The 15,982-nt window shown below is 36.3% G+C and overlaps 1 protein-coding gene across 8 annotated transcripts in view; it reads right to left on the bottom strand.

The window, feature by feature from the left end:
* The window catches only part of PDE4D (phosphodiesterase 4D), a 1,269,731-nt gene that overhangs the window by 305,156 nt on the left and 948,593 nt on the right, over nucleotides 1–15,982 (bottom strand). Inside the window, exon 1 of one of the 8 annotated variants that reach the window (XM_019743424.2) lies at nucleotides 8,782–9,072. The exons of the other annotated variants lie outside the window; for them this stretch is intronic. Within the exon in view, the coding sequence (XP_019598983.2) occupies nucleotides 8,782–8,870 (89 nt within the window). The 5' untranslated portion in view covers nucleotides 8,871–9,072. Of the gene's footprint in view, nucleotides 1–8,781; nucleotides 9,073–15,982 lie in introns of those variants that run through there. 8 annotated transcript variants of the gene reach the window in all.

Here is a 15,982-nt window from a genome sequence, read left to right as displayed (position 1 = left end):
CTCAAGACATTTTGAACTTTATGACAAAGAGCTGGTTTTTATCTTTTTTATGATAGAAAGATTCACCTAGTAGTTTTCTAGGAAACAGTAAGACATAGAATGAAAATACTTATGTGAGCAATGAAATGCTTTCATCTTTTAGTTCATCTGGGATTAGGGCGTTGATACTTTCTGGAACCCACAGATGAGAGCTTTTTGTCAAGTACAACCCAAAGATGGCAAAAGGAATTTTTTGTAATGTTTTTCTCTCCCCTAAAGTCACCAGCCTTTCACTAGAGAATGTACTTACGTCACTAAATTAATGTGATTCTTAAACAGGACATAAATCTTCCCTTTGGATGAGAACGCTAATCAGATTCAGCTAGTTTTTCATTCTCTATCTATCTAAACACTGCCACTATGTGGAAAGAAAAATTCCTGAAAATCAAGGATGTTTTACAGAGTTAAACCTCTCCTCCCAGCCAATCTTTTTTGTTATCCTATATAAACAAATTCTGCCATTACATTATTTTGTTCACAGCAACATCCAGTGGATAATTCACAAATTAATTAAACACATGTTAATTGCCAAAAGGGATCAAGCAACAAGCATTAGAAAAATAATATTTATAGGCACCATCCTAAAAATTTATGTGTTAGAGAAAAGTTTGGTCTGGTTAGCTTTTCTTCTAATACAAGATTTTAAATTTGTACGATTACTTTAGAAAACAAATTCACCTCATAATTACTCTTAACTTATGACAGCTATGTTTTGGGGGCAGGCATGGACAGATAGATCAAGAAAATAAAGATGCTACTATAGGACATATGAGGTGTGATCAAAATATACGGTGAATGTCTAAATAAAATAATTTATTACAGTAAAAGACACATAGCCATTAATTCCTCTCAAAATACGCCCCCTCGCTTCGAATACACTTATCCCATTGTTCTTGCCACCTTCTGAAGCAGTTCTGGAAGTCCTCTTTCGTGAGTGTCTTTAGTTGCGCTGTCGTGGCTGCCTCAATATACTGAATCAATTCAAAACGTTTATCTTTCATGGTCATTTTGACTTTGGGGAAGAGCCAGAGGTCACACGGTGCCAGATCAGTGGAATAAGGTGGATGAGGACACACTATAATGGTTTTATTTGAACAGAAATTGACACATCAGAAGTGATGTGTGACACCGAGCTTTTCAGTTGTGATCACAAAATACAGTGAATGCTGCTGCCGAGTGCCATCCAACAGAAAGGCAGGGATCTTCAATAGGGGAAGTGACATGTCAAACCTTAGTAACAACGTGTGACAAGTTTCAACTTGTTCGGTGCAGTCAGTTGTATGTGAGCTATGATTGAGAGAAGGTGTGTTTTAAAGTGTGCTGTAAATCATCCTCCATCATGACAACGCTCCGTGTCACACATTGCTTCTGGTATAGCAATTTCTGTCACATACAAATTTACGGTGTGTCCTCATCCACCTTACTCACTGGATCTGGCACCATACGACTTCTGGCTCTTCCCCAAAGTCAAAATGATTCAGGACATTGAGGCAGCCATGACAGTGCAACTAAAGACACTCATGAAAGAGGACTTTCAGAACTGCTTCAGAAAGTGGCAAGTACAATGGGATGAGTGTGTTTGAAGTGAAGAGGAGTCTTTTGAGGGGGATTAATGTCTTTTACTGTAATAATTTTTTTAAAATTTAAACATTTACCGTATTGTTTGATCACACCTCATATTACTGCTACTAAGTTTTAATATCCATTTTTTACTTTAATATTTCCTAAATATGAAACATTTTGAGGATTATATGAAATAATGCAATAGAAAGAATATTGTAAACTGCCCCTCCTTAGCAACTATTAAACATTAAATTAAATAAACTTACAATTAAATGATGCTAAAAAAGAATGGTAGTAAATATTCAAAACGCATTACTTCCTAATAATTTGACCACATTTCACTATTATCTATGTTCTTGAGGTCATTTACGTATATTGTGTTTGTATGTACTACTATGGATTTTTTGCCTGAGATAAGCTGGTCGGAAAATTTTTGTCAAAGTTATCAGCCAATACAAACAAGCTTTTTTTTCTTTTGGTGTCTTCACAGAGAGCTGACTGTTAATATTAATCAGCACACTACTGACCAGGCTTATCATAAACATGTAACTAACAGTCTCTGAATGAATGCATTCATCGTTTACATGAATTTGGATTTCATTTAAGCATTTTATTCATGGTCAATTCTTACTTTTACAGAGTTTATTCCATTAGCCCAGAACAAAGCTTATCTTGTTCAGGTCCACTCCCAAATTTTCTTTTTAGTATGTGGCTTACATAACTCGTTGCTCTTGAAATGTCTGTCTTTTGCATTTGATTGACTTTATATAATTAAGACCCAGAGAGGTCTTCAGGTTTTTCCATCTAAAATGATGTGTTTGAACAGATGAACTCTTGGGTGTCTTCGGCTTTAACCCTCTGTTTCATGAATACTGGGGAAAGGAAGCAGAATGTCCCCACTTTTGTTAGTGGTCTAAAAACATTAGCTGATTGGCTTAGTCATTCATGCATATACATCAAGTACCTACTACTGTGTTTCCCTTAAAATAAGACCTAGCCAGGCAGTCAGCTCTAATGCATCTTTTGGAGCAAAAATTAATACAAGACCCGGTCTTATTTTACTATACCATAAGACCCGGTCTTATATAATATATTAATTGTATTAATTTTTGCTCCAAAAGATCCATTAGAGCTGATTGCCCGGCTAGGTCTTATTTTCGGGGAAACATGGTATATGCGATACACACTTCTAGGAATTGATGATAGAGAGGTGAAAAAAAGAAAAGACAAAAATTGCTGCGAAATGGAGCTTACATTCAAGCATTAATAATGGCTAACTTTTATTTTAGCGCTATCTATGTGCCAGGCATTATATATGGCTACCATACTTAATCCTCACAACAAACCATTTTGCAGGTGAGGAAATTAAGGCTCTTTATTAAGTAACTTGACCAATGTCTCACAGCTGTGAGTAAAAGTGTGGAGATTGGAACCTGGGTAATGGGGCTGTAGAGCCAACCAGCTTTCAACAATCACTCCACACCACCTTTTGAAGGTGATCACATTTGTATGTTCAAGTTGCTTACAAGGTAATTGTTTATAAGCCAGCTGTATTGCACTATTCTGTAACCAAGAGAGGTCCCAACGATAACGATTAACCTCTAAATGATTTGACACACACACACACACACACACACACACACACACAAGCATCACAAAATTAGTGAAATGATAAAGCAACTAAAAAAATGCTATAAAAGAGGTGCTAGGCAGATCTAATTTATGTACATATTTCGTTTAAGGGCACAATGAGCCTTTGAAGTAAGTCAGCATTTTTATTTTCCATTTACAGGCATGGGGTCGCTAATAAAGGTTAGGGAACTGTCTGGTGAGGAAAGCAGCAGAATCGGCATTCGAGCTTGGTCTCTGACTCTAAAGCCAAAGTCTTCCATGCTGTTTCTCCCATGTGTGTAATGATTGTCAACCACAATGTTATTTTTATGACTGTTATGTTGCCTATAAGGTAACTATTCTTATTGTTTTCAATTTAGCTAATATTACTCACAGTTTGGAATATCATTAAGAAGTCCAGTTTAATAATCAAGACAATGCCAGTGGAATAAATTGGCTTGATGCAGGATGAAGGTGACCTCTCTAGCTCAGAGAATCTCCTGGCTCCTCTGAACAGCTGGCCAAGAAGAAACATTTCAGCAGTAAAATACAACTACATGACCAATGTTTGTGGCCAGATGAAATAAGCCAGATGGAAGCTCATGAAGCAAAACCCAGGGAGAGGACAGAAGCAGGCCACATAAAATCACTGATTAGTTTTTCTTTTTCTTTCTTTCTTTCTTTCTCTCTCTCTCTCTCTCTTTCTCTTTCTCTCTCTTTCTTTTTTGCTTAATAAACACTTATGATGCTTTTGCTTAACACTACTTTCAACCAATATCAACTAGGTTCAAAGACAGTTTAGATAGTATTTAATAAGTTTATATTTTAATTGATCACTAAGTCCTGTTCCATATCAAATATCAAGGTATTCTTTCTTCAGAGAAAGATTCTGAGTTAAGTAAACTAGGATAGTTAAGTCTATTAGAATTATACCTTGCATTCCGGAATTCCTCATTGTGTGATGAGAGGATCTGGTCAGCAAACGGGAAGCAGAAAAGTGAGTATTCAGAAGTCCAGGATCTAGGACAGACTGCCAGGGTTCAAACGTGGGCAAGTTTCTTAAACTCTCTCTGCCTAGTTTCCTCCACCTCATGGTATGTTTTGAGGGATAAAATGAAATAATGCATGCACAGCCCTGGGACCACACTGCCTGGCATATAGTACGTTTCCAGTACAAATTACATCCTGTTCTTATTCAACTTCCTGACCACGTGTGTGTGGTCTCTGATCCCTAAACCTTCAGTTCTTCCTCTCTTATTTGCTGGTAATTATACCCGTCCTCTTCACTTACCCTAAAGAAATAAATGAGATAAGCTGTGGGGCACTAAAAGTAACAGTTATTACATCTGTTACATCTGAACATCTTTAAAAAGAACAAAAAGTGCTATGTAATAGCAGGTACTAACGCGGTACTTAGATAATTACATCCCGTTGTATGGATTTGAGGGTGGCACTCATTTCCCTTTCTAAGACTTGGGCTCTAGCCAGCATTTTCTAGTGGACATCGTGGGGTTTAATTTGACAGCCACTGATATGATGCTACTCAAGTTTTGACAGTAATGAAGAATAAGCTAAGAGACCATATTCTGCCAAGTTCCCTACCCTTATACTATAAAATCTTCAGATCACAGTTGCAGATTTGAGCATAACTTTCTATGAGCACAGGGGCTAATTTAATGTCATCTACGGCTTTTTGTTTTAGCACATATTGCTTTACCTTTTCATGGTCTGATGAGTATCACTTGTGCTTTTGTTTCTCGATCTGATTGCTAATTCTTCTCTCTACTGATCAGTCTATTTCACATTTAAAACATTTACTTGTTAGCTCTTCTATAAGAGGTACAAGTATGCTCAAATGAGTTTAATTAATCACCAATTTGACAGCACTGTTAAAATGCTGAGTCTGGGAAAGATGTTGAAACTATTGGGAAAAATGAGATTTGGAGAGTTTCTGAAAATTTCAATTATGTAGTATATCCCATAACCCCTATTAGTCTAAGAGGCAAGAAAACTAGTACATACTTCCTGTTTCTGGCCTGTGAGATGCTCTTGGAATGATCTCTGCCCTACACTTCAATGTACCTTGGATGACTTTCTCTTCTATTTGCATAGTATCCACCCCATAGTCACTACATAAAATGTTCCTTTTAACATGCCTTTCTGAGAAGACAGAAAGCTGAAAGTATTGTTCTGGTTGAAAGGCAAGACCATTGCGAGAAGAGTAATTTTCTATTTAACATTTCCTTAAACATTACTATAATTTTAAACAATAACATTTAAAAAAAAAAAAGTCCTAGTGTTTCCTCGGGGAGTTGTCCGAGTTCACCAACCCGCTATATCTTAGTTCCTTGTTATTTCTTTGGTTCCTAGATCATCTTATCTCCAATTTTTTAAGGTACTATATTTAAGTCTCCAACATAAATTTACTCACATTATTTTCTTAAATCTAACAAGAGCACATCATTCCAGTTTCTCTCCTTTAACACAGATATGAGGGGTTCAGCTTTATCATAATGATTAGCACTCATTCCACAGAAAAAATTAGCCTCATTATTCTCTCTCTCTCTCTCTCTCTCTCTCTCTCTCTCTCTCTCCATCAAATCAAATTTGGCTTAATAAGCTATATAGCAATCATATTTGGCTTTTTCTACAAGTTTAGTTTACCAACAAAGGCAAAAATTGGTCACCACTGAAAAACTACTTACAAATCAAATTTTAAGCACTGTGTAACTGTCCAGGATTGTAAGTATTTCTCAGGCATCAACACTCATCAAATGTATATGATTTGCTATCACTTTAACAAATCAGACTCTTTGTGTTTCACAGCTCACAGACTTGGCTTTCCTTTATCCTGAATATTATTTTTACCAAGGAGTAAAAATAATGCCAAAGAAAAAATATTCCAGATTAGAGATAAGTGTACCACCAGTTTCTTGCATTAATATCTGTTCAATGTTCAAAGAAAAAAAATGATACTATAGTAGGTACATTTGAAGATTTTACAGTACATATAATACTGTTCTGTAACCAATCCGGTAAAGGAGAAATTCAATGAAGCAATGTTGGCTAATGCCTCACTATTTCAGTTGCTTTAATAGTGAAATCATATTCACAGCCTCTCAAAGATCATGATAAGCTTAAGCTACTTCCATGTTTTAAGGATCTGCTATATTAAAAAAAGAAATGAAGAAATGCAAAAACAGGATTTCAAAATCGTGGGTATTTTAATTGTTTATATTAAATGACTTAACACCTTTAACTCCAGGAATGCTATGCAATGAAACTGTGTCATTCAGATGATAATTGTAGAATTTAAATGTGTACACGGGCATATATATATATATATATATATATATATATATATATATACATATACATATATACACACACACACACACACACACACACACACACACACACACACAAAGACTCATGGTGCATTTGAGGTGGTGTGGGCTGTTAAACGTTTAAAGCTATGTGATAAAAATCTATTTTCATTATTGTCACAGTATTGCTGTGGCTGAATGCATAATGACTTTTTCAGCACTGAGAGACCTCTGACAATGTGAGACTAGAGTGGCCTACTGCCCTCCTATCCCCTAATTTTCCATTGGACTCTTGACCTGTGATAGGCCCTGAATCATATCGGCAAGTTGATTTTGTGAATAAAGGGGTGATACCAACTAAGAATGCAGCAAAATGCTTCATCAAATATGCGTCACGGCACTCCTGCTGCATGTAAGGGAGCCTCTGGCCTCAAAGAATTTACAGTCCAAATGGAGAGACAGAATAAGACCCACAGAACAGTGAAGGTGGTACATATAAATAATTATTACATGGGCAATTAAAATTCAAATTAAAAGCAAATGAATGAGAGACAAAGACTCTCAAACTGCAAAGGAGATTGGCCCATCCTGGCTCTTTGGGATGTTATCCTCACTTCTTAAACTTGTTATGAAAGAGGCTTGTTAGAACTACAAACACGGGGCATTTAAATACCCCATGATAGAAAACTCGTCTATAGTGCTTCTTCTATTTTGGAAAGGATCAGAATTGACCAAAGGAAAATATTTTTGCCAAACCAACAAGGCAAATTTCATAATATATCTGCAAATCATACAGCAGGGCTTAAACTCTGTTATTTCTTGAGAGTTCTAAAATTCTTTATTCCAACATGTCATTACTTTCACTCTTCCCAACAGATACTTATGATATTTAGGAAATTGATCTCAGTGACGCGGAGAGAAAGAAACCACCATCTATTGGAAATATGCATAGTAATGTTCACAAATCACGTAACAGCATGAGATGCAAATAATAAGCTGAGCTGTACATTCACTAGAACTCAAAGCAAAAAGGAGGCACATAATTTCTAATGATGAACCTTATTCATAACTGTAACATTAATAAAAATAAATGTTTTCCTTGTTTTGATATAGAAATAAATGGAGGTGTTACTTACATTTTTAGCTGCCAACTTTTATTTATCCTTTGTCAAATTTTGCTTATGCGTTGTTACTAGCGAAGTCTATAATTTGATTTCTCTGATTTTATAGTTCCCTAAAAAAGTCCAAGGGCACTATCTTCCATATTGTCTAAAGCAAATAAATAATTCTGATGAAGCATTCTTATCTAAATTTGGAATGTTTTCTATGCAAGTAAGGCAGGATGCATTTTAATCCAAATTTAATGCATACTTCTATACAGGCCTGATAGTTTTAAGATACGTTGGATTTAGTGTAAATAACAAATACCTTATTCTCAAGATTTTGCAAACAATTTTGACCTCTGTGCTCTTGCTAAAATAGCTTTCAGTGCTATAGACTAACCAATCAGAAAGAGGAAACGTGAGGAATCAATTTTTTCCTTGTAAATATATCTAGAATACTAAACCAAGGAAAGATATCAAAGATTTTTGTCAGGGTCTTCTTTTGTTTCTAGTTATTTGTTTAAAATAAACTAACTTGCATTAAAAAAAAAAGGTGGCACTGACAATTTATTGAGGTCACGAGGTCAAAATTTTTCATATGATTTCTATAGAAATAGAAGATTAACAAAATATTTATTTTGATTTCATGGTGTCTAATTCTCCTGGACAAGATTCAAACTCTGAATCACCACCTAGAACACTGAGATAATTTCCACTTTTCCATGTGAATATGCCCTGAAACACTTATAAACAACAAACAATGTGTGTTGTTATTGCTTGTTTAATCAAACAAGAACACCAAAGGTTAACTGATAGTATGAACAATTTTGGCTGTATTAAGTACATTAGGCATGCTAATACACTGTTTTCCAGATAACAGTAATAGGAATGCTTTTTAAAACTCACCCTTTAACTCCCTCAAATAGCTTTTACCGTTAGTTAGTCAACTTCCTTTTACTCCTGCAGGGTCCCCCATACCCCTGACTATTTTAAGGTTCAAGTCTTCTTAGCTCATATTTCTTACACTGCCAACTGAACACATATTATGAATTGAATAGATCGATGCAGGGCAAAAGCTTATTATTTGCGGTGGCAGATGAAAAAAGTTCCTCCCATCTACAAAAAGTAAAGAGCGATACCTGTAGGACTTTGAGAAACGCAATCTTGCTTTAGCTCTTGGAGATGGTCCTAGCACTGGGGCTCCCTGCAGATCCCAAACAAAAGCCATTTATAAAGAAGGTGCCAGGATCCCTGGAAACAGCGGGTCGTCAAAGTCGGTGTAGGGCCCGGGGTCCAGAGGGCCCCACGCTGAGCAGGAGGCACTTGTGGCTGACAGGGGGCATTTCCTCCGTATGGTGGTGTGCACTAACAGGGAGGCAGGCTGGCTGAAGCAGGGCTGGAAGGAATGGCGAGGACTTCCTGCTGCATGACACTTGCCCTTTGCAACAGAGCTTGCTTCACTCAGCCCTTATCTCATTCTTAAGGTGAGTAACACTCCCTTGCAAATTTGTTTTTAAATATAGCCCTGGTTAAACAGCATAATCACACGCTACTCCTGAAAAGCACAACAAACACTCTCTCTCTCTCTCTCTCTCTCTCACACACACACACACACACACACACAGTGAAAGGTATGATTGAAGTGGTTGAACCTTTTCAAGTGAGAAGATTTTTAAAAAAGTAAACAGAGGGTCTTTGTTAAAAAAAAGTAAATGCATGCCTACAACTAGGAAATTTGACAAAGATCTCTAAATTTCACACAACTAGCTGCCAAAGATCACTTTCCTTATTTTAACTTCTCTTAATGACAGGGATAAACATCATTCTTAGCAAAACTTCCACAAGGGTTTAATGGTCTCTTGAAATACCAGCACCTCCCCAGCAAGTCAGTGTGAGACAAAAACAGGCAGATCACTTTCAAAGCTTTTGGCAGCTTTTCCCTGAAGGAGATACTGCGTCACCTCAGAGAGTGAATTATAACGCATGCCTTTGACAACAAAGATCAATTTTCTTGTCCATTGTCTATTCCCTAGAAACATTTCTTAACTCTTGGATAAATCCCTCAAAACAACTCTCTTTCAAATTAAATAAATGATGAAAGCCAAATAGAGCCTGTTGCATGTTTTATGAGTCCATCACATTTCAGGGAGGCGTATATTTCAAGATATTGTACTCAGAGAGTCAAAGGACCCCAATGCCGTCATCAGTCCTCACCACCAAGTGGTATTTAATGTTAACAATGCAGCATAATTCCATCAGTCCCTGTCCAAACACTGCCCCGCCGGTGAACTCAACTGTAAACCAAGGCAGAGCTCCACTTGTCTGGGATAAGATTAGAGAGGCCTGAAGTGCCCAAGACTGAATTTAACCCACTCTGAACTGGACAAAACTGACCAATAGGTGAGCGTAGTGCTCATCACTGTATCTGCCAAATTTTGTGACCGCCCCCCCCCCACACACAGCCCAATCTATCTCTTATGTAGCCAAGGGGTCCAAAATATTAATGTAATTTCAATAAAAGTTGAAGCCAGTAAACAAGGCACTCATCTTTACAACAGCTTCCAGCACACCAGAGGTTCTAGAGAACACTACCGGTTCCATATCAGCTTTGGGAATGAGTAACAGAAAACATTTTTACAGTTTCACCTCTTTGTTATCTGACAGATGGGCTAAAAGAGTGGGTGAGTGATAGCTGACTGAACAGCAGTAACCTTGGGGGAGCCAAGAGTTCAAAAATAAACACAGTCTCCCTGAATCAACGGGCAATATTTAATGCTTCACAAACTACACTTTTTTGTTTTTGTATATAAATCCACATTTCACAAGGTGCTCACCTTCTTGGTAATCTTTGAGAAGGACTGAGAGAGTGCCCATACCTATACCAGACTGCTCTTTTTGGTGTATGAAATTCTATAATTACCATTCCATTCTATTATACTAGTTAATTCCCACGTCAGGACAGCTCTTAGGAAACGCCAACATTCCTGGCCAAGTGGACACAGAGCTGGTGTTTTAGTAGAACGGCTCCATCTGAGACTGAAGTCCGACAGTGTAAGAGAACGGGGAGTCTGGGTGAGGAGGAGGGATGTCCCTGAAAGCGGGTGGGGTGAGCTGCATTGGTGGGGTGCAGGCACAAAGATAAGCAAGAGAGCAAGAAGGAAGCTACTGTGAAGAGTTACTTCTTTCACCTTCCATGCAATACAAAGCTCTCATTCTTTCCAGTAGCATTTTAAATTCTGCTGAAGTGAAACAGCATCACTAGTCTATGAAAACGAAAGGTGTAGTCCATATACACAACTTTGGAAACAGGAAAAATATTACTTGCGGTGTTATCCCAATTGCACTTGTCATGGCATGATGGACCCCATCTTCCCATCCAGGCTAAAGCCAGCAACAGGCATTTTCATTTTGACTGACAGTGGTCTTTGTCTCCATACCAACTTATATTTTTATAAGAGTGTTCTGTTAATTGATATCTAATTGATAAAATATAAGGGCATAACAATAATGCAGAATGATGAAGTTACTATAGTACATCTATCTTTTTCTAAAAGAAATGTACACTGAAGGAGATACAAAATTGTCTTTTACATCACTGCCAAAACATTTATTTCTCTCTTCAACCCCCGCTTCTTGAAAACAGACATCTAGAACAGTTAAGCAGGAAAAAAAACAATGGGAGTATATAAATGTGACATCATGACCAGGAAAGTAGAAACTCGGGTCCTTTTTTCCTAATGTGAAACTGGATAAAGACATAAGAAGTACCCACCGATGTGAAAATTATTTTTTCCTTAAATGATTACTTACCTCCTCCTTCCCATTTCTTCCGTACAGTTACGCATAATCCCCCTTAGGTTACAAGGTCTCAGCAAGGTCACAGAAATAAGCTACTTATTTCTGAGATTAATCATGAGCAAAGCTAAGCCTTGATCTCAAACATGAATATCAATATTATTTTGAGGGATTGGCTAGTACTTCACAGACATGAGAATTTCGACAACTGAAAAAAAAAATGTTTGCTAAGATGAACCTTTGTTGTCATTTATATTTCAAACAGCTGCTTATAATTTTTACTTCATGTGCACTAAAGGGTAGAAAAGATAATGAAGTAGAAAAATCTTTTGAATATTTTAATTTGTCATATATTAAGCATTTGTTTTACAGGACTTTTAGTAAAAGCATAATTAAATGACAATGAGAAGTTCCATCTATGAGACAAATGTGTGTTTGTGTGTGTGTGTGTGTGTGTGTGTGTGTGTGTTGGAAAATAAGCTTATATCCCAGGGAAAACAAGATTCTGAAATCTGAAATTTGCCTCCTTCCAATTATTATCCACATAATTCTTAACCTGTCTAAAATCTGAACAAAATGCCCACCTTCTGCCAATAACTTAGATCTAATGTTCTGTAAAGCTCTAAATAAGGCATCTTCTTTGCCTCTTGAATATTTCTGGGACTTTGGTTCTAAGATTCTAGATGTTACAAATGGCAAATTTGGGGTTTGGTGTCTGACACGGAAACTCAGAATTTACTTTATAGGAGATAGCTACTATGAACTAAATCGAAAATCCCAAATTTAAAAGTGGGAGAGTTTAAACATAATCCACATAGGCATTTACTTAAACACCAAGTCACTATTTGACAGGTGGAGAAGGAAGGTTTGAGTTAAACTTCAGAGAAACAGAGAATTACATTAGTGGAGTTGTATTATGTTGAAATACATTGCCTCAGGAAACCTCTAGAACAGACAGAGATGTGGGTTCAGGATAATGCTGTATTTTGAAACAGTTGCTTGTCTCAGACTCAAAACGGCAGCAGAAGTTAACTTGGAAGCAAACAACTTTATTTCATTTATCATTTCATTTTTATTTATCACCTCTGATAAGAGCTTCATTATAATACTTCTGTTTTCATGGTGATCTGTTGTAAAAGAGTGTGCCGAAAGAAAATTTAACTTGCAGGCTTGTGTACTTCTGAAAGCTAGTGTTCATTCAGTGTAGGTAATTGTGGTGTATACAAGGCATTTTGTTACATTAATGTACTATCATTATCAACTATCAATTATTACTCCAAATGGAAATGCTGCAAAATAATGCTAGCATTTTCTCTGAATTGCTTTCAAATACTCATTCTAAATCTTATATGTATCTCCCTGATTTAGAGGTCAATCATTTCATGTTCTGAAATAGAGGATTATTATTTTATAAGTTGTAGCACAGTGGAATAATACTAGCAGAATCGATGGTATCACATCACCTTACAAGCATTAGGAAAGAATTTTCTGTGTTTTAAGCTACTACAAATACATCCTAAATTCATGTATGTCCCAGGACACAAACAGAAATAAAATGCAATTAAAGAGCTAAAATTATTTAATGATGAGAGGCATGATTAAATATAAGAATAAAGATAAATGAACCTGTGGACTGTGAATCAAAATGCTTTGCTATGCACTTAAGGTTTCCACCTAAATCAGAGTATTTTTAGGAATGTTTCAGCAATTTGGAATATAATTAAGTCAAGCCCTTTCTATCCAATAAGGCACCAAGTTCCTTTTAAATACTTGGATAGAGGAGGGTTAAAGGAAAAAATTCAAGGAGGAAGAAAAGGGAGGGAAGGGAAATACATTTTATGTTTAAGTATCTCTAAGTAATTGACAAAATCCTAGGAGGTTTTTTCAGTCAATAAGACGTATTTCTAGAGTCAAATTCCTTAAAACTTTGAAATTAATATAAGCTAATCACTTGACATAAAGAAAATATTATGTTTTTAAATGCGTGGAAAAGTCTTTTGGGGTCAGTAATTGTCTAATTATCCAATTTTCTGTATATGAAGATTTTAAAAGTCACATCTACTTTCCCTCATGATCCCCAGTGCCTAGCAAATGGCCTGGAGAAGTAAGTTATAATAATGTTTCTTTAATGAATGAGCAAACAAATAATCTCCTGGCTACTTGAAAACAGGAGCCATCACCTACATTACATTTTTTATGTTCCTAAATAGGGGCAAAAACAAATTCACCATGGGTAATTTAGATAGGACTTACTTATTGTTTTATTTATTTAGATGCTCCCTCTGACAAAGCCATGACTGTAGCAATAAATTAATTAAATAACAAAACCAGAAAAACCACTGTCACCGTTATAACCAAATGAATTATAAGCCTGTCCCAGAATAGTTGTTTTTGTTGGTAATGGTGGTGGTGTTTTTTTATTTATTTATTTATTTTTATTTTTTCAAATGACATACCATTGGGCAAATATTCAGGGCAGCCTGGTAGAGGGGATTAAAGCCATAATTATGCCATGAACTTGCCATGTGACCTTGAGCACTGTTGGCTGACCTTGCTACATTTCAGAGTCTTATCCAAATGAGAACCACTGCAAAGAGTTTTGAGCAGTATGAATAGGGTAATTTACGTGAAAACATTTTGAAAATACCACACAAAATTTTAGGCATTGCTGCTGATAATGTTTGTAAGCTTTTGGTGGAACTAGGAAAACTATTTTTATACTGTTGGAAACATTTCCAGTTTTAAAAACTGTCTTCTAAAATGGGTCACTTCATGAGCATAGTAAAGAGGTATACCATTTTAATGGTTTCAAAAAGGGTATCGAGCTTCAGTTTGATGGATAATTTATTTTCCTCTATTTTAAATATTTTTATGCTAAGTGTAAGAATATCAAGCTGTTCTATTTTAAAAGTTAATTCTATAATAAAACCTGAGTGTTTTATTTGCAACATGAAAACTTTCTGTTGGTTCTGTTTAGCACTAAAACAACACCAAAGAAATTAAGTGTCATGGAATTCTACTAAAATTAGTTGATGGAATTTTTATCAATTGTTCAAAATCCTAGGCTTCACCTAAGTATAGAAAAAAAATTCCGTTTATTTTCTGAAAACTTATGGGATCCTAAAGACAGGTTGTTTAAGTGGAAAAGCATGTGCAACATTGACTCCATCTCTTGCTGATTTCATTGTTGACCACACACCAAATAAGGACAGAAATGGCCTCTTTCAGCTTTTTAGAACTATGTTAACAAACAGCAAAAGCAGTGATGAAATTACCAGGCTGAGAAACAAAATTTTTCCCTTGAGATAAAGAAAAAAAAAGACCCCAAATACCAAGAATTTCTAAACAACAACAATCTCATGCGTTCAACTCTGGCACTGTGAATTTTTTCCATGACAGCGTTCAATATCTCGCTAAATCTGGAGAGCCATTTATTGGAGCCAACATTCATAAACGTTCCCATTCCTGGGCACTTATTGCTGACCTGTCTGCACCCCTAGGCCCTCTTTCTCACTGACACACCCTGTGCAGTGACTGAGTCTGTGAAGCAAACATCACCATAAGGTCAGAGTACTTTTCTAATTCCTTATTTTACTGTGAAGGCATCAACTACTTATTTGGTATTTATTCTATGATAAGGGCTTAACGTATGGTATCCTCACAATAACGTAGCTATGAGTTTGGGCTTATTTTTATTCTGCTTTACTACGCAGGTAATGGAGGCACAGAAAACTGAAGTAACTTGCCCCAATGAACATATAGTCAATGAGTGGCAGACTTGAGATGCAAATTGAGGTCTCTCTGATTATAAAACCTATGTTCTTAACAATATATGTATAAAATATAAGTGAGTGAAGGAATACACAGGACAGGTCCCTTTCTTTGGAGTGAAGTCATGGAGGAAAGTTTGGATTTTCATAGAAGGAAGGGGTAACAGGTACAATAGCTATGTAATCTTATTTAATCTTAAGCAACTCTCAGGTAGACATTATTAGTGCCATTTTATAGATTAAAAATCTGAGCCTTGGGATGTTAAATAATTTGACTGACACTATATAATTAATAAATGGCAGAGATATGAGTCCAAGTCAGTTTTGCACGTCTCGAATCTTATCTCCACTGAAGCTAGTTTACCCAAACTCTTTAAATCCCGAATTCTAAGGACAAGATTGTGCTGCTGCTCTGGGGTGCTACTGAGGCTGCAGGCAGGGGCTGAATGGTTCAACTATGATAACAAGAGAGTTAGAGAGGCAGAGAGACGAGACCTCGCAGAGTATGGGAAGGCTTGAGGAAAAATGATTATGTCCGTGTTTGCATGTCCTGTGAAATGCCCTGCATTTTCCATCTGTATATTTTACACAGAAGAGAAATATAAACACTTTTCAGTCCATCCAACCCATGGCAGCAATTCACTAGGGTCTCAAATAGAAATCTGGGTATTTGAGTAACAGTGAACGAAAACAGAGTTTATTTTAAGTCTTTGTTTTTATTTTCTAACACAATGAATATAACTTAAGGGACCATTTTCTAGCTTTCACTCAAAAC

The sequence above is a fragment of the Rhinolophus sinicus genome, linkage group LG03 (assembly GCF_036562045.2).
Source record: "Rhinolophus sinicus isolate RSC01 linkage group LG03, ASM3656204v1, whole genome shotgun sequence".
NCBI classification, from domain to species: Eukaryota; Metazoa; Chordata; class Mammalia; order Chiroptera; family Rhinolophidae; genus Rhinolophus; species Rhinolophus sinicus.
This window is presented reverse-complemented; position numbering and strand designations above follow the sequence as displayed.